This window comes from Panthera tigris, chromosome A2 (assembly GCF_018350195.1).
Source record: "Panthera tigris isolate Pti1 chromosome A2, P.tigris_Pti1_mat1.1, whole genome shotgun sequence".
In the NCBI taxonomy this organism is placed as follows: domain Eukaryota; kingdom Metazoa; phylum Chordata; class Mammalia; order Carnivora; family Felidae; genus Panthera; species Panthera tigris.
The window spans coordinates 14,655,850-14,677,625 of NC_056661.1; the positions used below are offsets into that span (position 1 = coordinate 14,655,850).

A 21,776-nucleotide genomic window follows, 5' to 3' on the forward strand; every position below is an offset into this window, starting at 1 on the left:
TTCCATGTGCAGATCCACTTTTCCAGACCATTTGTTGAAGACACCATTCCTTCCCCACTCAATGGTCTTAGCACCCTTGTAGAAAATCAATTGGCTATATATATATATATATATATATATATATATATATATATAGGTTTATTCCTGCATTTTCAACTCTATTCCATCGATCTATTGCCTATCTTCAAGTGAACTGCATTTTTAAAAGATCACCGTGGCTGCTCTGAGACCAGAATGGAAGGCAAGGGGTGGAATGCTAGTCTGAAGGCTACTACAGCTGGAATAGTCCAGAAATACTGCTGGCTTAGTTTAATTATGGTACTAGACATAAAAAGCAGATAGATCTTGGGCTGCCTGGCTGGCTCAGTCAGTGAAGCATGCAACTCGATCTGGGCGTCCTGAGTTTGAGCCCCATGTTGGGCATGGAGACTACTTTAAAAAAAATAGGTAGGTCTCTGACTACAGCAATGAAATCAACAGGACCTCCTGATAAACTGGTGTGGGATTGGGGGAAAGAGGAGATTCAAGGATAACTACTACTAGCTTTTGCATGAAAGGAGACACCATTAACTGCCACAGGGGAGACTGGAAGGCAGCAGGTTTAGGGAAGAAGGGTCTGGAAAGCAGAGCTGTGCTTTGATCGGGTTACACTTGAGATTGCTAGGAGCTACCCAAGAGGAGGTATCAGATAGGTAGCCAGGCACATGGACATGGCCTCAAGGTTGGAGATAAGCAATATAAAGATGGGGAGTCCTGGGCATAGAGGTGGCACTTTAAGCCACAAGATTTGAGGAAAGCATCATAAGGGGTAGATAGAAAGGAGTCCATGCCCCAGACCCAGGCCCGTGGACTTCTATAAGTCAAGCAGAGAAAAGCCTGCAGAAAAGACAGGGACCGAATTGCCAGTGAGGAGGAACCAAGAAAAACAGTTTCCAGGAGAAAAGAGCAATCTGTGAGAAATACTTCTAAGAGGCAAAGCAACAGAAGAATCCAGAAGAGACCTTGGATTTAGCCACAAGGAGGTCATCGATGACTCAGCAGAGGGAGAAGGTTGGGAGAGAATGGGTGGAGAAGAGGAAGTAGAAGCAGCAACCTCAAATAAAAGAGAGTCAAGAAATGCAGGAGGTGTTTAAAGAAAAGGTGTGTAGTATGTTTTGTTTTTCCTCTGTATTTTATGATGCTTTGACATCCTGGGGCCGGGAGAAACTGTCCCTCCCAGCACTAGCTAATTCCAGATATACCAAACAGCTTGCCTGAGAGCATGCCTTTCCTACAAATCCAAATCCTAAGCCCATATGCGTAACCACCTTCTTTATCTACCTCTCAGCACCGGCCAATACTTCTCCTGCCCTAAATTTCCAGATGGCCAGCTAACAATTAGCGACCGCTATCGCCCAGAGCCTGCCAGAAGTATTTACACTGCCCAATCTTAAACTTGCTCAAACTCACCTGCCCTGGTTTGCCCATTCCTTCCCTTGGAAATCACACTAAAGATTCTGAGCCATGCTTTCCCTGCACTCCTTCTTTCTCCTGACGGACTTGGGTGCTTCCCAGTATGGCCCTGCCTCCTCCCCTGGGGAACTGTAAGTAATAAACTTCTTTCAAAGTTGTCTCTATGTCTGTCATCTTACCTTGACTAATTAAAACAAATCCCTGGGGCGCCTGGGTGGCTCAGTCGGTTGAGCGTCCGACTTCGGCTCAGGTCATGATCTCACGGTCTGTGAGTTCGAGCCCGCGTCAGGCTCTGTGCTGACAGCTCGGAGCCCGGAGCCTGCTTCGGCTTCTGTGTCTCCCTCTCTCTCTCTGCCCCTCCCCTGCTCATGCTCCGTCTCTCTCTGTCTCATAAATGGATAAAACATTAAAAACAATAATAAAAAAATAAAACAAATTCCCAGCTACAAATCAAGATGCGGGGGACAGTCAAGGGACGTTTTTGGTTGTTGTTCTTTGTTGTTAAAGACAGGAGACACTTGCACATGCTTAGACACCAAACAGCCAGTCTAGAGGGAGAACGTGATAACACAAGAGAGTGAGCATAATTGTAATTGTAATGGTGTGTCCATGTGTCAAAACTTCTGCGAACTCTGAGGAAGTACCGTGCCATCTATTTTAACATTTGCTGTTATTGTGACTTTAAATCTCGTAATGCTATCATCTAAGTACCCATTATTAAAAGACACTGCCAAGGCTGGATAGTGTACCTGAAAATTGGTAACTTCATGACTGAAGTCAAATATGATGAACGCTACGAGGAAGGCCAGACATCTGCCACAGCTCCCTACATCGTCAGTCTACAGGAGCCTCCTTGTTTCTAGGTGCCTTCCAAATTCACCACGCATCCTCCCCCTCCCCGTGGGATGCCTTTCAAAAGGCTAGAGTTGGGGTGCAGGAATCAGGTCCCCGTCTCTGAACCTCAAATATGAAAATGTTTGTGGGGGTTGAGATTTGATCTTCTGCAAATCTAAACCCAAATATTAATCTTTCTTATGCAGTGCACGGTAACTGATCACACAGGATATTCAGCCTGGAATGTTTTCCTTCTATAGAGGCAGTAGTACCATTAATGAAATGGATTCCAGCTACAGCTTGTTATCTTCTGTAAATGTAATTCTAAAAATGCGAGGAAAGAAAATGAAGTCAGCCGTTCTGCTTCCTAAAGGGAACTTCAGGAATGTTTATCCCCAGCTCAGTTTTCTGCTTAATAAAATATCGTATTGCAGATACAGGTATAAAGTAACTTAAAAAAAATTTTTTTTTAATGTTTATTTTTGAGGGGGCGGGGCAGGGGCAGAGAAAGAGACACACAAAATCTGAAGCAGGCTCCAGGCTCTGAGGTGTACCCCCAACGTGGGGCTTGAACTCATGAACCACAAGATCATGACCTGAGCCAAAGTCAGACGGCTCAACTGACTGAGCCACCCAGGCAGGCACCCCTAAAGTACCTATAATGCACTCAAAGTATTTCACAGGAGTTTTTGTGGTTTATTATGAAAAGTAAACAAATGTCTAAGCTTTGGGCATGATCTTGGCCTAGAGGTGATCAAGCAGCTGACAGCAAACCATCAATGACGATGTAAATAAAGTGGGGACAGTCCAGCACATTCACAGCATTACCAAAGGGGATGAACTTATGTGATGGACATTCTGAAGGTGACTCCCAATGAGTATAATCCTCTTTCCTTGTTCGGGCAGAACCTGTGACTTGCAAAGTGGCAAAGATGATGAGAGTCTTTCCCATGCTTATGTTACATTATCTACAGCTCCATCTAAGCGGACTAGACAGCATCACCTGTGGGCCCTGAAGCCAGCTGCCATGTGGTGAGAGCTGGTGGCAGAACTACAGGTAGCCCCAGCTGTCAGCTAGCAAGAGAACAGGAACCTCAGTCCCATAACTGCAAGGAACTGAACTCTGCCAACAATCCCACAAGATGGAAGAGAACCCTAAGCTCCAGATAGGACCACAGCCCAGCCAGCATCTTGACTATAGCCTTGGGAGACCCTGAGCAGAGGTCCCAGCTCAGCTGTGCCCAGATTCCTGACCCATGGAAACTGAGATCGCAAATGTTATGTTGTTTCAAACCGCTAGGCTTACTTTTAAAAAATTCTTTAAAAAAAAGAGAGGAGGCACCTGGGTGGCTCAGTTGGTTAAGTATCTGACTTCAGCTCAGGTCATGATCTCACAGTTCGTGAGTTCAAGCCTCGCACTGGGGTCTGTGCTGACAGCACAGAGCCTGCTTGAGACTCTCTATCTCCGTCTCTCTCTCTCTGCTCCTCCCTGACTCACTTGCCTTCTCTCTCTCAAAATAAATAAATAAACTTCAAAAATCCTTTAAAAATTACCACTAGGGGGGCGCCTGGGTGGCTCAGTCAGTTAAGCATCTGACTTCGACTCAGGTCATGATCTCATGGTTTGTGGGATCAAGCCCTGCATCAGGCTCTGTGCTGACAGCCTGGACCCTGCTTCAGATTCTGTGCCTCCCTCTCTCTCTGCCCCTCCCCCACCCTGTCTCTCTCTCTCTCAAAAAAAAAATGAATAAGTGTTAAAAAAATAAGTAAAGATACTTTTGAGGCTCTTTCTAAACTAAATTAAAACAAAGCAACACTGTGAATATCCTTTTAAAACCAATGCTAAGAAATCTATAGCAAAACTGAGTCATATAAGAATCACTCCAGAAAATGAAAGCACAGAGGTTTATCCTCTCTAACCTCATTTATTCAATATTTATAGGACTTTGGAACAACTATATGCTGGTCACTATATCAGGAGAAAGGAACATGGAAATGAAAAGAACATAAGCCACATTCTGGATTCTACTACCAGTATATTATAGCTCCTAATTTTAGCTGGAACTTACTTTTACTTTTCCAAATTATGGAACAATCTACTTTCCTTAACAAGGTATCATTTTAAATTACCAGGGAATTTAAAGATTTATTGAGATTTAAAGATATACTGAGATATATTCTTCTTCATAGAACAGGATACTTCTTGAAAAATCTTCCCTGAGAGCAATAATGATTCTAATGCCTTAACCAAAGATGGAATCAGATCTCCTTAATTATTCTCATTTCTAGAAAGATTTGTTCAGCTGACAAAAACAGTCAACAATATTATGTACCTCCCAGAGACAGACCTAGGTACAGAACAAAAATTAGAAGACATGATGGGGTACATGGGTGGCTCAGTTGGTTCAGCATCCAACTTCGGCTCAAGTCATGATCTCACAGTTCGTGAGTTTGAGCCCCACGTAGGGCTCTGTGCTGACAGCTCAGAGCCTGAAGCCCGCTTCGGATTCTGTGTCTTCCTCTCTCTCTGCCACTCTCCCGCTCGCACGCTCTCTCAAAAATAAATAAACATTAATTTTTTTTTTAAAAAATTAGAAGACATGAATTCTTAATAGAACTTCGATGGAAAGCCTAGAAATTCACAGAGGGTCCCAAGTTCCAGGAAGGAACAGCAGCCCAGGACTCAGAGGCCAGCATTTCAAAATAAGGTTCTCTGTAACAGTGAAATTGGGAAAAATCAATCCATTAACGGAAGCCATCAATCACTGGTAAAGGTCACTCTAAAAGCAAACACAAAAGCAAAAAACCAAAAATGGTTAGATGAGTCGGGGTTGAGATTATATATGGATATCCAAGGTCAACCATGGAAATTATTACAGTAATTTAGCAAAATGAAACCTTGGATCAGGAGCTAGTTTTGGCACTAAAAAAGGGGGGGCGGAATTCTTTCACATGACACAAGAAAACAATCTGCAGAACTTGAATAAAGGAATGACCTTTAAAATGAATAAATTTAAGTCTGTGAAAAGCTCATTATAATGTCCTTATTTCTTAATTTGTCCCTGGACTGGTTATAATCAATACTACTGCTAAATTTCTTACTCAAAACCACAACTTCTGGTCTCTCCCCTGCTCAAAAAGGTGGTGTGACTTCTCACTGCCTGCTTTAATAAATTCTAGCCCCTTAGCAAGGCATTCAAGGCTCTTCACCAGCTTCTCTTTGACCCTCTCCCTCCTCTGTACTTGGGGAAGTCCTACTCCTCTTTTACGTGCAAGACTCTGATGGGTGGCCTGTCCCATCCTGGATTCCTTACTCCTCCCCTGCTCCATTCCCTTTATTTATTTTTTAAAAATTTTAACCTTTATTTATTTTTGAGGGGGAGAGAGAGAGAGAGAGAGAGAGAACATGAGTGGGGGAGAGGCAGAGAGAGAGGGAGACACAGAATCTCAAGTAGGCTCCAGGCTCTGAGGTGTCAGCCCAGAGCCTGACACAGGGCTTGAACTCATGAACCATGAGATCATGACCCCAGCCAAAATTAGACGCTTAACCAACTGATCCACCCGGGTGCCCCTGTGAAACTTTTCTAAAATATTCTGCATGTTGCTTTAATAAAACCACTTCAAAAGGGATTTTGCTGTGACCCTAGATTTTAGATAGCTTTTAGGAAATTGTTTTAAAACCAACAAAATTCGGGGCACCTGGGTGGCTCAGTCGGTTGGGCGTCCGACTTCGGCTCAGGTCACGATCTCGCGGTCCGTGAGTTCGAGCCCCGCGTCGGGCTCTGGGCTGATGGCTCAGAGCCTGGAGCCTGCTTCCGATTCTGTGTCTCCCTCTCTCTCTGCCCCTCCCCCGTTCATGCTCTGTCTCTCTCTGTCTCAAAAACAAATAAAACGTTAAAAAAAAATTTTTTTTAAACCAACAAAATTCAACTCTTAGGGAAAGTACTCCAAAGACAGCAAGACTTTCCTTTGGCACTAGACCAAGCCAAGCTAAGCATGTTAATCCTAAGAGCAAAGCTAAAACCTACAAGCAGGCTAAGAAGAGAGTGCTGTCACTAAGTGGGTGGGATCTAATGAACCTTAAGATTGATGAAAAGAAAAACTTCAACTCTGAAATTCTACTTCCCAGGTTTGGACAAGTAGATCCCATCTGGCTAACACTATCTAGCTTTGGGAAATTCCAAACCATAAATTCCTCCTCTGACTCCCCACATGCTTTGAACAGGCATGCTGAAAACCAAATGCTCACTGACATGCATTCCAGAACTAGAATACTAAATACAGGGACATAGATCTTTAGAAAAGGGGCACACCATTCAGTTGACAGTTTATGCTTTGCCACTTGTGTAAGTTCTAAAGATAGTCAAAATTAGATCTTTTTTTTTTAATGTTTTTTTATTTATTTTTGAGACAGAGAGAGACAGAGCATGAATGGGGGAGGGGCAGAGAGAGAGGGAGACACAGAATCGGAAGCAGGCTCCAGGCTCTGAGCCATCAGCCCAGAGCCTGATGCGGGGCTTGAACCCATGGACCGCAAGATCGTGACCTGAGCTGAAGTTGGACGCTTAACCGACTGAGCCACCCAGGCGCCCCATAGATCATCTCTTTTTATTTAACAACTAAAATTTATTCCATATTATAGGCAATGTCAATCTGCAGAAATACTGGAGGAATTAAGAAAGTCATACATATTTCAACTAGCAGAAAATATCTAGCATGTCGTATATGTAAAAGTCAAATTAAAAAATTCAGGGCACCTGGATGGCTTAGTTGGTTAAGTATCTGACTTCGGTTCAGGTCATGATCTCATGGTTTGTGGGTTCGAGCCCTGTGTCAGGCTTCGTGCTGACTGCTCAGAGCCTGGAGCCTGCTTCAGATTCTGTGTCTCCCTCTCTTTCTGCCTCTCCCCGACTCGCCCTCTGTCTCTGTCTCTGTCTGTCTCTGTGTCTCCCTCTCTTTCTGCCCCTCCCCCACTTGCCCTCTGTCTCTCTCTCAAAAAAATAAATATTAAAAAAAAATATATGGGGCACCTGGTGGCTCAGTCAGTAAGCATATGACTTCAGCTCAGGTCACAATCTCATGGTTAGTGAGTTCGAGCCCCGTATGGAGTTCTGTGCTGATAGATCAGAGCCTAGAGCCTGCTTCAGATTCTGTGTCTCCCTCTCTCTCTGCCCCTCCTCCGATGGCGCACTGTCTGTCTCTCTCTCTCTCTTTCTCAAAAATAAATAAACATTAAAAACATAAAAACCAAATAAAAGAAAAAATTCAGAGAGGGGTGCCTGGGTGGCTCTGTCGGTTAAGCGTCCAACTTCGGCTCAGGTCTTGATCTCATGGTTTGTGAGTTTGAGCCTCACATTGGGCTCTGTGCTGACAGCAGAGTCTGCTAGGGATCCTCTGTCCCCCATCTCTCTCCGCCCCTCCCCCACCCATTCTCTCTGTCTCAAAATAAACTTTAAAAAAGAAAAAATTCAGAGAAATCTTTTCCTAAGAAAAATTATGAAGGTCTTTAATTGGAGTAGTACCTGTTATGTTGCCTAAAAGCCAACTTCTAAATGTGATCTTTATAGTTTCAAATACATCACCCCATATGCCTGCTTCTAAATGGACAAATTGCCTGCTTCTAAACAAATACGACAGTGACCATTCTCCATCATATCTTTATTCACTATATATAAAGGGTTTTTGCCCTAAGAACCTATTCCCATCCCCCAGCAGTCACTTGCTATTACACTCAAGTTCTACAAACACAAATCTGGGCTGTGGTTTTTTGTTTTTAATTTTTTTAATGTTTATTTTTGAGAGAGAGACAGAGAGTGAGCAGGAGAGGGACAGAGAGGGAGAGAGGGGGACACAGAATCTGAAGCAGGCTCCAAGCTCTGAACTGTCAGCAGAGTCCAATGCAGGGCTCAAACTCACAAACCGTGAGATCGTGACTTGAGCCAAAGTTGGACACTTAACTAACTGAGTCACCCAGGCACCCCTGGGCTGTGGTTTTATAGACACTATAAAGGAAATACAGAAACCACCCTGGAACTTCCACAACCTGATTTCCTTAGGCTGAAAATGTAAACAGACCCTGAAACAACAGGGTGTTATGGCCCCAAGCCAAGATTTTCATTAAGAAGAAAAAAAAAAAATCAACTATTTCCTGAATTTTATCTGTTCATTTTGAATGTTCTTTCCATATTAAGTAGGCAAAACAATGCTAATATGTGACCCTTGTGATTAATTTAAAATCCATTATGCCCACCAACACAACTTAGGCTCCAAAATAAATTCATTTGTCAGATTAACCAACTACTATGTAAACTGATTCATGAAAATAGGAATAAATGGGACACTATTATCTCCACTCTTGAGAGCCCGACCTCTCCAAGTGTGGTTTGGGATCCAATGCACTGGCACCCTTGGGAGCTTGTTAGAAATGTGGACTCTTGGGGCGCCTGGGTGGCGCAGTCGGTTAAGCGTCCGACTTCAGCCAGGTCACGATCTCGCGGTCTGTGAGTTCGAGCCCCGCGTCAGGCTCTGGGCTGATGGCTCGGAGCCTGGAGCCTGTTTCCGATTCTGTGTCTCCCTCTCTCTCTGCCCCTCCCCCGTTCATGCTCTGTCTCTCTCTGTCCCAAAAATAAATTAAAAACGTTGAAAAAAAAATTAAAAAAAAAAAAAAAAAAAGAAATGTGGACTCTTGGGCTCCATTGGGACCTGCTACATTAGGACTTCCATTGCAATAAGATTCCCACAGAAATTTTCTCCATGTCCAGCCTGGGAAGAACTGCTCTAAAGCACCACTATCCAGTATTTTCTGCAATTCTGGAAATGTTTTCTATCTGTCCTCATATGGTAGCCACTCGTTACATGTAGCTACTGAGCACTTGAAATGTAGCTAGTGCGACTGAGAGACTGTTTAATTTTATTTAATTGTAATTCATTTTAATATAAAAAGACACATAGAGGGGCGCCTGGGTGGCTCAGTCGGTTGAGCGTCTGAGCATCCGACTTTGACTCAGGTCATGATCTCACGGTTTGTGGGGTCGAGCCCCGCATAGGGCTCTGCGCTGACAGCTCAGAGCCTGGAGCCTGCTTCAGATTCTGTGTCTGTCTGTCTGTCTGTCTCTCTCTCTCTCTCTCTGCCCCTCGCCTGCTCGCACTCTGTCTCCGTCTCTCTCTCTCTCAAAAATAAATAAACATTAAAAAAAGTTTTTTTAATAAAAAATAAAAATAAAAGACACATAGTGAGTGACTACCACATTGACTGGTACAGCTATCTGGGGAGTCAGTGTGTACCTACAAGCAAAGGGTCAAGAAGTGACCACTGCAGCCAAACCCGCCAATCCAGCAACACATAACACAATTCACGCAGAACGACTTGAAGGCCAGTCCTCTTCAGCTGCCTCTCCCAGAACATCAGGTATGGAGCATGAATTTCCAGTAACATTTTTTTTTAATTTATTTTGAGAGAGAGAGAGAGAGCACAAGTGGGGCAGGAACAAGAGAGGGAGAGAGAATCCCAAGCAGGTTCTGCACTGTCAGCACAGAGCCTGATGCGGGGCTTGAACCCATGAACTGTGAGATCATGACCTGAGCTGAAATCAAGAGTTGGATGCTTAACTGTCTGAGCCACCCAGGTGCTCCTGGAGAATGAATCTCCAGATGACACTGTGACCATTCTGCTTCCTTTCTCCATCAGGTTTCCAAAATTAACCCCTCGGCTCTAGAGTTTTCATACTAATTTCTTAGAAATCTCACTACTAGATAAAAAAGGAGTCGATCAGCCTTTGATAAGAGGCAGCTTCCTGGCTCTGAGTCCTGAGGATCCCCGAGGGTATGGTGCCTGAACAAACCGGTGGGGGTGGGGAGTGGGAGAGGGCCCAGAGCTTGCAACAGATTTTTATGACTCAAACACTGGGTAAAGACCCTGGGAGGAGGAAAGAATTTTGGAGCCTGACAGTCTTGACAAAAGAGCCCTCATAATAACCCTCATAAACCCCTCATAAAGGTAGTCATAGAAGCAAATGAAATAACCTATGTAGAAACTGTAAAATGTTGTAAAATTTATTGTTATAAAAAAACAAGGCTATGCATGATAGAGCAAAATAGTCAGAGTGCCTGGGTGGCTCAGTAGGTTAAGCGCCTGACTCAATTTCCGCTCAGGTCATGATCCCACAATTCGTGGGAGAGAGCCTCATTTCGGGCTCCGTGCTGACAGTGCAGAGTCTGCTTGGGATTCTCTTTCTCTCTCTCTCTCTCTCTGCCCCTCTCCCTGCTCATGCTCTCTTTCTCAAAATAAATAAACTTTAAAAAAAAAAAAAAAAAGACAAAATACTCAGACAAACCTTGGCAAATGAGATAAAATTTTCTACCTTACTGGTTTCATACAAAAAAAGGGGCACCTGGCTGGCTCAGTCGGTAGAGCATGTGACTCTTGATCTCAGAGTTGTGAGTTCAAGTCCCATGGTGGGTATAGAGATTACTTAAAAATAAAATCTTAAGGGGCGCCTGGGTGGCTCAGTCACTTAAGCATCCAACTTCGGCTCGGGTCATGATCTCACGACTCGTGACTTCAAGCCCGGCGTTGGGCTCTGTGCTGACAGCTCAGTCTGCTAGGGATCCTGCTTCGGATTCCGTGTCTCCCTCTCTCTCTCCGCCCCTCCCATGTTCACGCTCTGTCTCTCTCAAAGATGAATAAACTTAAAAAAAATTTTTAAAATAAAAACAAAATCTTAACAAGAAAGAAAGAAATGAGGACATCATCAGTAAACAGTTCCAAATCAGAAAATGCAGAACTGCCCTTTCTCGAGGAAGAGCTTAGAATATAGCTGAAGGTCAGAAGATCATCCAAGAAGACTGGTTATCCCTCACGTAGTAGAAAGTACCCAGTTGACTCAGGCTCAATCTAAACTAAGACAGTATATTCCAAAGTCCCCACACTCCACTATCTGTGTAGCCCAGAGGAAGAACAATACACAGTTCACTATTCTAAGACTATTCAGCTACAATGACAAAATGAACAACGCACAAGCATTTGCAGCTGCCTTTGAATAATGAAGGTTTAAGGAGAGTAGGTGTGCTTTCCCTCTTTAAACACACCTGTGGGGCACCTTGCGTGGCTCAGTCGATTAAGCATCCGATTTCAGCTTAGGTCACGATCTCATGGCTCGTGGGTTCGAGCCCCACATCGGGCTCTGGGCTGACAGCTTGGAGCCTGGAGCCTGCAGCCTGCTTCGGATTCTGTGTCTCCCTCTCTCTTTGCCCCTCCCCTGCTCACACTCGGTCTGTCTCAAAAATGAATAAATGTTAAAAAAAAAAAAAATTAAAACAAGAACAAAACACATTTGTGGTGACCAGATAGTTTGAAAGGGCCTCACATCTGAGATGAAAAATTCTTTCTTGCTAGACAGTTGAGCTAAACTGACTCCAGGGCCTATGAAGGGGTCAGCAGGGGTACTGAGAGAGGGCAGGGTCAGAGAGACTTGCAAAAGCCTCACCCAGTTGCCTGATCAGGACAGACAAGATCTGTTTCCCCTCTTGAGTTGGTCATCTACCAGGCTGCAGAGTTTACTATTAGGAAAAGACCCACCCAAGTTGTTTGCTCCAGAGAAGAACTAACAGTGCACTTGCGGACTGAAGACTGTGTCTGGAGTTGAGTGATTTTAAATGACTTGGGTGAGTTCAGGTAAAGGCTGCATCCAAAGAAACGGGGGCAGATCTGAAGCTACCAAGTCTCAAAAGAAAAGCCCCAGGGGCCTTTTTACCTCAAAAAGAAGCCAGGAACCACTTACGCAACAATCAAGTTGTCATGCATGGATAATGCCTCACTATTCAATTTGCTAGTCTTAAAAGAAAAAAAAAAAAAAAAGCTGCCTTCAAGATTAGCAAGGAATGGGGTGCTGGGTGGCTCAGTCAGTAAAACATCTGACTTCAGCTCAGGTCATAATCTCCCAGTTCATGGCTTCAAGCCCCGTGTCCGGCTCTGTGCTGACCGCTCAGAGCCTGGAGCCTCCTTCAGATGCTGTGTCTCCCTCTCTTTCTCTGCTCCTCCCCCACTCACGTCTGTCTCTCTCTCTCTCTCTCAAAAACAAATCTATAAATTTAAAAAGCATTTAAAAATTAAAAAAAAAAAAAAAACGGATACCAAGGAAGAGGGGTGCCTGGGTCACTCAGTTGGTTAAGTGTCAGACTCTTGGTTTGGGTTCAGGTCATGACCTCATGGTTTCATGAGTGCAGAGCCTGCTTGGGATTCTGTCTTCCTCTCTCTCTGCCCCTCTCTCACTTGCACTCTCTCTCAAAATAAATAAACTTGAAAGAAAAAAAAAAAGAATAGCAAGGAAGAGGTGGCTGATTGCACGCCATTCCAAAGCCTATCTAGGGGAAGTCTGGATTGCTATAAGAAAAACAAAACACAACAAAAAACCAGCAGCCATGGGGCTGTGATGGGGTGACAGATGCTTGAGGAAGGCCACACCTGAGCAGAGTTCACTCCTTAAGCAGCTCCCTACCTAGAAGAGAAGGAACTCAGGGAGCTCCACAAACACCCAAAGCACTGCCTCTGTGGTTCCTTGGGTGTGAAGAGCCCATTTCCCCCTCCTGAGCTTTCCAGAATCTTAAGTGCCACAAACTTTACTATATGCTCATTGTGCACATGAGTCCTGGGAATACACAGGAAAATATGACAAAGCCTCTGCCCTCAGACTAGCCTAGCAGACAGGGGATCACACAAGGGCACCCTCTCCTGGCCCAGCTCTTTTTTTCCAGGTGTCGGGGATCACCTCTATTCAGTGCACACCCATTACGACAACGATTTATAATTAGTCTCCCACACACCCTACTTCTCAATGAGCTCTGATGGGGCAGAGAAGGTCTTAGCCATCTTGGTTTCGCCAGCACCTAGCACAATGCCCCCCAAAGCAGAATGAACATAGGGAGGTGGGGGAGAACACTCTTAACTTTCCAGATAGAGGCTATGAACCTGCAGAGCGTGGACGATCCACAAGAAGCAAAGGAGACAAAGTCTGACGAACGATGCATGCCATATCCACCTTTTCTTCGCCTCCTCCTTCCCGTGGCTGCTGTTCACTTGGCTTTGGCATAACCCCTCCTCACTACGCGGCTCTACTGACTACACAGTCCATACCACCAGACCCTGGCCCCATCCTCAGGGACCACCCTTCACCCCAAAGAATAGGCCCCATTCAACGAGGCCTCATCCTCCAAAAGGACTTCAGTCTTTCCTATTTTCTAATAACTTGAGAAGGCCCCAAACACAACGGGGGCTGCCTTGTGAAGCAGATGCTACCACTCCTCACTGGCTGACAAGCGGTGGGTGGAGGGAAGTAGGGCAGGTGGTCTTAAACCTGCTGTGATTTTTCCCGCTGCAACTGAAAGGAAATCCAAACTCCTTCCTGAGACGTGCAGGCCGCGTGCGATCTGGTTCCAACCTCTCTCCGAACTGAACCCAGGACTTTCAGTCCCTGGCTGCGTTTTCTTCCAGCTCTTTCTCACCTTGAGCCCTCTGAAAGTGCTGTGTCCTCTACACCTGACTTTGCACAGGATGCCGTCCCTTTTCGTAGAGTTCCTCTCACAAGGTGGACTTAGTTTTCGCTACTCACTTTCTCTTCCTCAAACTATGAGCTTGAGAGCAAGGGCTACGTCAGCACCCAGCTGGGTGTCCCACACATAGTTAAGTGTCTAATAAAACTTTGCTGATTTAATAAAACGGGGGAACCGCCATCCCTCCACCCAGCTCCCCCACCATCCTTTTTTTCCGGATGGTTCCCGCACCAAGTCACCCCCATCACTTGCAACCTGAGTCCCACTGCCCACAACCCACTCTCCGTTTATCTGCCTTCACAACTTCCTACCTCGTAAACCCCACGAATGCATCCATTTAGCTGTCCATCTCTCGGCCCTTACATCCCCAGCTCCCCTCTTAACCCTTTACATTCCATAAACCCCAAAACTGCTTTTCACCATATACCTCCCCATCCACAGACTCCCCTTAAACCCATCCCTCTCGCCCCAGGACAAGCTCCTAAAACCCATCACCTGCTGCTTAACCCCGTAAGCCTTTCAGTCCGTCGCATTTTAACCTCATAAATCCCTTCGGCCTCAGAACCCCCCCCCCCCCCGCTTTCAGTCCTCCCTGGGCCCCCACATCTCCCCTCCCAGCTCCCCGCCCAGAGATGCACCCCAAGCTCTCACTGTGCACCGTCCTCACTCCTCAGGCCCCCTGTCAACTTGGCCCTGGCCCCGCGGCCCGCCCCCTTCACTCCCGCGACTTTGGGCGGCCCAGGCCCCCGTCGAGCCCGCGCAGCACCTGGCCTGCGCCTCCTCCAGGCTCTGGTCGGTGATGGCCATGATCTGCTGCAGGACCTCGCCTGTGTCGGGGCCTGGTGGGGGCCCGGGCGGCGGGCGGCGCAGGGCCGGGAGAGGCGGCGCGGGGCGCTGCGGGCTGGGCGGGGAGTCCATGGGCGGCGGGACCGGGGAGGCGCCGAGGAGGAGCGGGCCCGCTCACGAAAGCGCCGCAGCCAACCACCGCCACCCGCGCGCACCGGGCGCGCGCTCGCCCAGGCCCCACCCCTCGCCGCCGCCGCCAGCCAACCGCCGCCAGCCAGGCCGCCGCGCACCGCCCACAGACACGCCCCTAACTGCCCCTCGCAACCGCCCGGGACTCGGTGGGGAGTTGCCGAGGCAACGGCTCTTCCCATCCTCGCGCTCCTCCTGGCCGAGGAAGGGCGAGCACTGCTTCGCTCTGCTTCAGAGGCTCCCCCGCCCCCCCATGTCGGCCTCCCTCACCTGCTCAGAACGACTCCTGCTTAGAGACCTTAATCTTTCTTGGGGCCCCTCATGTCTCCTCAGAGCCCCCGCACCTCCCTCAGAGAGCTCCAGCATTTTTCCTCAAGAGACCGTCAAGTCTCCTCAGAGACCATCCCCGCTACCTCCTCACGCCCTCTACTCCCCACCAGAGCCTCCACTCCTCAACGGTCCCCACTCTTCCTCAGTGGCCCCCGTGTCCCAGACACCCCACCCCCCCGCCCTCCTCAGAGTACCCCACTCTTCAGGCCACCCCTTCCTTCTCAGAAATCCCTGTGATTCGCAGATCCTCGCCAACACTCCCCATTCATCTCCAGAAGCCCTAACACCCAGTCCCCTAATGGTCCCCTGAGTCTCGCCCCCGTCAGACGGGCACTAGGGCTCCTGGCCTCCCTCCCGGCGCTTCCCTCTAGAGCCTTCCACGCGGGGTGCAGTTGTGTGTGGTGATGGTGGCTGGAAGGCTTGAAGTGAGTGATTGTCTCGGCTGCAGAAATCAATTCTCTCTTCAAGGTCTGGCTGACGAGTGATCGCCCGTTGAGTCACTCTCTCCATCTACTCCGGTCTGGGCCTCCAAAACCCTAGCACGCGGTCACTGAGCTACCGAAGGACGCTTCCTGAGGGTCTGCTCTGAGGTGTACCCACCCCAAGTAAGAGTGGATGTCCACAGGTCTTTTGTTTCAAACCATCAGACCTCACAGCGCCAGAGAAGGCTCATCGTGTGAGAGAAAAGCAACAGACTGGACACGAAATCACTCCTCCAAAGTCACAGGACCTGCTGGCGCCCGTTTTCTCTGAGGACAGATTCGAGACGCAGGCTCCTCAAGGGTCCTCAGTGTCTCCGGAAACTCTTCAGGGCAAGGCCCGTCTTCTCCTTGCCGCTGGAGAGGAAACACAGTCACCCCATCTGGTGTGACTGGCTCGGAGGACTCCAAAGAGGACGGCAGGGAATGGAAATGAGTGATGCGGGATGTGAGGAACCCCTTTGAAAGCTCCCCGCTTGAGGAAACCTGCCACTTGGCCCCAGTAAGAGGAAGTTGTGGCGACCATGACTGTTGTCAGGGGAACAGCTGTTGCCCTGTACGTGAAATCTCAAAGTCGTGTGCGATTTCGGTGTCTTTCAGAGAACAGTGGGGGCGCGGGGTTGAAAGCTTTAGGGACCAAAACTTGCATGGCGGAGACACCTACAGAAGAGGGAAAAATCGATGGGACAAGATGCCAAAGGAGACCAGAGGAGTGGGGGTTAGAGCCCGGAGGATACTAGCGCGAGAGCGGCCAGCTCAGAGCAAGTGAAACTTAAAACTGCCTTTGGGAGGCCATTTGGGGTCCCCAGCCCCATAGGAAGTGGCTTTGGCACCTAAAGTGACATGTCTGTCCAATGGGCCAGGAGTCCCGCAGAGGCAAGGGCTGCCTTTCACGGGCCTGTGCCCAGGCATATGGTGGGAGGGTCATCATCTCTGGAGATTTCAGGCCTCAGGCCCTAGAAGACATGCTGCCCACCTCGGATCCTGAAGTATCCAGCATCCCGGTTCATTCTGGCCGCCCCACAGAGCTGTCTTAGGGCAGGGGGAGTTTTCCCAAAGGGAAACCCAGCCCCATTCAGTGAAGAAGGGACCTAGATGTTTTTGGTTCTTCAGCAACGTGTGCTTTAGTGATTGAAGAATTTGGCCTCCAACGGGAGGCTTTTATTTAGCATGTGAACCTTAAGAGGCTATAACCTTGTATCCCCCTGCCCCCCCTTAAGCGGAAGCAGAGAATCCAGATTCTGGTCTACACTGTACCTAGCAGGGTGCCTTTATGAGCACCTGAGAGGGGGCTCATCATGGCATGTCTGAGCCTTGGGGGGCTGTGGGGTGAGATGAGGAAAACCAAGCTGAGGTTGTGACCAACTCTTGACTCTGTGGGGAATCCAAAGCCCTTTCCCCAGGTGCCTCTCTAGTCCCTTGATTCATCTCTGTGTCTTTTGAAGCTATGCAACCACAGGCCAGATGGCAACCCCTCTGAGCTCCTGTCCTGTGAAAGTAAGTGTCATACGTGCACCACAAGATGCAAGTGATGATTAAATAACGCAACTACAGTGCTTATCAGAGTGCCAGGCACATCAGAGGAGCCTGGGAAATGGCAACTCAAAAATCCTGCATCCTGCTCCATGGACCCTACTCCCCTTGGTCGGGGGGCAGGGAAGGGGATGGACACAGCTGACTATTAATAACCTGGACTCAGACGAAAGGGCAGGCAGGAGAAAGAGGGTTCACACAGGCCAGAGACCACTGTGGGCTCCAGAGGACAGAGACAGTTTGGGGGGGGGAGGTAAGTTCGAGGCAGGGGAACAGGCAGAGGAGACCGAGGCAAAGAGAATGGGTGTAAGACCTCCAACAAGAGAAATGGAATGCGGCACCTGGCTGGCTCAGTCGGTAGAACACGCGATTCCTGATCTTGGGGTTGTGAGTTTGAGCCCCATGTTGGATGTAGAGATTACTTAAAAAAGAGAGAGTAACAGCCGTGCAGAGATCAAAGATGAAAGAGAACGGGACTGAGGAGATCCCAGCCTAGGCTTAGCTGAGGCGGACAATTCTGGGACTCAGAGACGGGACTCTCTGAGTTGATGATAGAAAATGCTCTGGAGGGGCGCCTGGGTGGCGCAGTCGGTTAAGCGTCCGACTTCAGCCAGGTCACGATCTCGCGGTCTGTGAGTTCGAGCCCCGCGTCAGGCTCTGGCCTGATGGCTCGGAGCCTGGAGCCTGTTTCCAATTCTGTGTGTCTCCCTCTCTCTCTGCCCCTCCCCCGTTCATGCTCTGTCTCTCTCTGTCCCAAAAATAAATAAAAAACGTTGAAAAAAAAATTAAAAAAAAAAAAAAAAAAAAGAAAATGCTCTGGAGACCTCAGTGGAAAGACTTACTCCTTATATCATGCTCTCTCCCACAGACCCCCTCGATTCTAATAACGGACAGACAAGACCCCAGAGGCTGCAAGGGGCCACAAACCTTTTCCCAGATCACACTCAGCACCCCTCAGTCTGCGCCCCTAAAGAATCAGCTTCAGGCAGATGGTGCGTCCACGGTCCGTGTCACCCTGTCTCACTGGGCGGGGTGGCCTCATCTCTCCCATCTTTGACACCCACATCACCACAGACAAGGAAGCAGTCCACAGGGTTTACCAGGGATGTGTGGTAAAAATAGAAAATGTCAGTTAAAACCCCCAAAACCTGAGATGATTAATTAGCAGATTCCTGAACCCCATCTGACTCTTCTCCTGGGCATTTAGAGGTGACCCCATACCCCCAGGCCCCCGGAGCAGGCAGAGCTGTGTGCCTGGGGGAGACTGGCAGTGGAGCTGTGCCACGGCAGACTGGGGGTCTGCCTTTAAGTCTGTCCTGCAGATTGGGTAGAGCCAGGTGCGTCCACGAGTGGTCAGGGGCTACGATCTGGCATCTGCGGCACCCCAGTGAAGTCCCAGGTTGGCTAAAGGGTGGAGTCCATCAGGGGATGGCCATTCTCAGGAAGCATGATGCGAGTGCTGGCACCCGTTCGGGTGGAGGGTGCGTAGCGGGCAGACTCGTGCGTGGACCGGCGAAGGCACAGACAGCAGAGGAGGCGGCGGAAGGTGCGGCGCATCTCAGCATCTCGGCACGAGTACACCACGGCATTGACCAGTGAGTTGGCCTCAGCCAAGAGGAGGAAATACTTCTCCACAGCCAGAACATTGCAGGACTTGCAGTCCAGACCGTCCAGAAGCAGCACCACCTGGCCCGGCGTCCAGCAGACCACGAACGCCCCTGCAGGATGGAGCCTGAGGTAAGCAGAGCCGGCTAGCAGGGGGCCTGGCACCCACAGCTTAGAGCTCAGGGCTGGAGGGGTCTCTGGAGCTCAGACAACGGCCACTGTTGCAGGGCACGAGCGGCCGGACACGGTTCTCTGATCTGTCTGCCAGAGGGATACCTTTCCTAACCGGTACACGGTAGATAGGGTGCTGGGCATTTCTACATGGAGGCTGGTTCTGTGGGGAAAAGGAGGTCACTGTGGGACAGGCCAGTTACTTGGGGCGGGGAGGGAGGGGATCGTAGGGAAGAGGCACTCTTTGATCTTGGGGTATGGGGGTGTATCCTCCCGGGATACACCTTGCCGCCTCCCCCACTCAGACTACTCAACAGCCAGACTGATCTCGTTCCTCCCTGCTAAGAACTCTTAAGGGCTTCTTCCCCCAGAACTCAGAACAAAATCTGACTCTTGCCTGTGCCCTTCGAGGCGATGCTGACCTTCTCTCTTGCTTCTCTCCAGCCACACCGGCCTCCTCTTTGGAGACACTGGCCCAGTCCTGCGGGGCTCTCACCTTCTGTCCCCTCTGCCTGGAACTCTTCCCTTCCCCAGCTTTCAGGTCTCTGCTCAGATGTCACCTCCTTGGAGAACATTCCCCACCCAAATCCTCCCCTCCCCTGTCTCGTGGGAGTTGGGTGGGGGAAGCAGGGGTCCTGCAACCCTGGGCCAGCTGAGGGCACTCACTCACCCAGAATGATGACAACGGTCTTGACCAGGCTGAGTGTGGTCTCTCGGTAGCGAGGGTGGCAGCTGACATGCTCTGCCATGCGCTGCACCCTCCGCCTCACATAGAAGAAAATGCGGGTGTAGACAGCCACCATGAGCAGGAAGACAAGCAGGCTGGACAGGGCCCAGACGGCCAGGTAGGAACGGCTGAGCAGGGGGGCCATGCGTGAGCAGCGGTCCAGGGCACAGAGGCAGTGCCAGAAGTGGGCGGGCAGCAGCCCCAGGCCCAGCGCGGCCACCCACACCCCCACGATGAGCATGACGACTCGGCCATGGGGCAGGCGGCTGTGCAGCTGCACGGCCATCACACTGCGGTGCCGCTCCACAGCGATGGCCAGCAGCGTGGCCACTGACGCCGTCAGGCTTGTGTCCAGCAGGCCCTGCCGCACAAACCAGCCCTCCACCGAGAGCCGCGCAGTGCGAGGGCCCGTGTGGAACATGAGGAAGAGGTAGGCCACACCGGCAAAGAGGTCAGCTGCAGCCAGGTTGCCCAGCAGGTAGTAAATGGGCTGGTGGAAGCGGCGGTTGGAGGCGATGGCCGCGATCACCAGCAGGTTGGTCAGCAGCACCAGCACGCTGACGGTCAGCCCCAGAGCCACCACAACTACATCCTTGGGCCGCCAGTGGGAGCTGAGCTCCTTGCCACTGTTGTTGTAGAAGAAGCCGATGGTCTCATTGTAGTAGCACTGGCCCATGCTGACCATCTGGGGGCACAGAGGGAGAGGTCAGCGCAGGTGGCATTTGTTGGAAGGATACAGGAAGGAGCAGCGGCCAGAGGGGAGGGTCAGGACAGGAAGGGCAAGGGTCTCAAAGTCAGATGCCTCAGGGTAAAGTGGCCGTGGTGGAGACCAGGGTAACCTGGAAAAGCAAGCTACACGGTGGGAGTGCGGGGGGGATGGGTAGCAGTTGCTTATTGACTACTAAGACGCTTACAAAGATATCTCCCAAATCAAATGGCTGGCTTTTTTTTTTCTTTTTTAATCTAAAGGAGAAAAATAAGGGGCGCCTGGGTGGCCCAGTCGGTTAAACGCCTGCTTTTGGCTCAGGTCATGATCTTGTGGTTTGTGGGTTCCAGCCCGGAGTAGGGCTCTGTGCTGACAGCTCAGAGCCTGGAGCCTGCTTCAGAGTCTGTATCTCTCTCTCTCTGCCCCTCCCCTACTGATGCTCTCTCTCTCCCAAAACAAATAGACATTAAAAAAATTTTTTTTAATAAAAAAAATCAAATAAAGAAGCAAAATAAGCCAAACAAACAAAAACCCAACAAGAAATCATCTGCCCAAGCGCGGCCAACCTGTACTAGGGATGGGGGGAGGGAGGAACAAAGGGGGCGTGAGCTGTGAAAGTAAGTGAGGGAGGGTTTGGTGCTGGGATCATCGAAGGGAGCAGAGCCCAGGGGACGTGTGTGCGCAGGGTGGGGTCACCGCTGTCCGTGCGAGAGCTTGGAGGTGACCAGGTCTATCAGAGTTGGACAGCGAGGCCGCCCCAGAAGTTGGGCGGAGGGCTTTGCGCGCGAGCGCTCCCGAAGCGGGCGGGGCATCGGGCCTTTCTGAGTGGGTCGGAGGACCCTGGCACCCTCGCGGACAAAGGGGGCGGTCAGGGAGGCTGCAGCCGGCCGGGCCTCCCGGCGCCCCCAGGCTAGAGGAGGAGCTGGGGAAGAGGAGAGGAGGGGGGCAAGGGGCGGGCCCGGGCCCCGCAGGCACGTGCCGCGCCCTACCTGGGACCCGCGCCCACCTACCACCGTCAGTACCCGCCTCACCTGGGCCGCCCGTCACGCCGCAGTAGGGGCGGCCTCCCCGGGGGTCGGGGCGGGCCCCAGCTCCATAGCCTGGTGACCGCGGCGGGGAGCGGAGGAGCGGCGGGGAGCGGAGGAGCGTCCGAGTGCGCTGGGCGCGGGCAGCCAAAAGAGCACGGGAGGCGGGGTCCCGCCCCTGCCTTGGCGCAGCGCCCCGCCCTCGCCACCTGGGGGAGCCCCGCCCCGTCTCTGCCACCTGGGGGAGCCCGGCGGCTGCGGTACGGACAAGGTCTCCCGGAACCTCAGCCCCCCCTCCGCCCCCTCATTTCCTCCAGGCCTCACGGCCTCTCGGTCGCCCCTCTCCACTTCCGGCGCGGGACCCCCGCCCCCGTCCTCGCGCACCCCACACG

General features: G+C 50.1%; 2 protein-coding genes across 6 annotated transcripts in view; both read right to left on the bottom strand.

Annotated features, from left to right (window-relative positions):
* PBX4 (PBX homeobox 4) overlaps positions 1-15,485 on the bottom strand; it is a 53,250-nt gene extending 37,765 nt beyond the window's left edge. For 2 of the 5 annotated variants that reach the window (XM_042978704.1, XM_042978708.1), the window contains exon 1: positions 14,600-14,847. In XM_042978704.1, the coding sequence (XP_042834638.1) occupies positions 14,600-14,751 (152 nt within the window). In that variant the 5' untranslated portion in view covers positions 14,752-14,847. Of the gene's footprint in view, positions 1-14,599; positions 14,850-15,400 lie in introns of those variants that run through there. The other 3 variants (XM_042978707.1, XM_042978706.1, XM_042978705.1) reach the window with 3 other exon arrangements.
* A 2,968-nt stretch (positions 15,486-18,453) lies between these two features.
* On the bottom strand, positions 18,454-21,764 carry LPAR2 (lysophosphatidic acid receptor 2). The gene is made up of 3 exons (XM_042978709.1): positions 21,391-21,764; positions 19,597-20,338; positions 18,454-18,868 (listed from the first exon to the last, which is right to left on the bottom strand). The coding sequence occupies exons 2-3, from the start codon at positions 20,336-20,338 to the stop codon at positions 18,555-18,557; spliced, it is 1,056 nt and encodes a 351-aa protein (XP_042834643.1). The 5' UTR covers positions 21,391-21,764; the 3' UTR covers positions 18,454-18,554.
* Positions 21,765-21,776: the final 12 nt, after the last annotated feature.

What these genes read in the sequence shown, in the direction of transcription:
- LPAR2 (XM_042978709.1), bottom strand. Translation starts at nt 20,338, where the DNA reads ATGGTCAGCATGGGCCAGTGCTACTACAATGAGACCATCGGCTTCTTC. An exon ending in GACCGTTGTCATCATTCTGG is followed by an intron (nt 18,869 to 19,596) that starts GTGAGTGAGTGC and finishes TCCATCCTGCAG; the next exon opens with GGGCGTTCGTGGTCTGCTGG.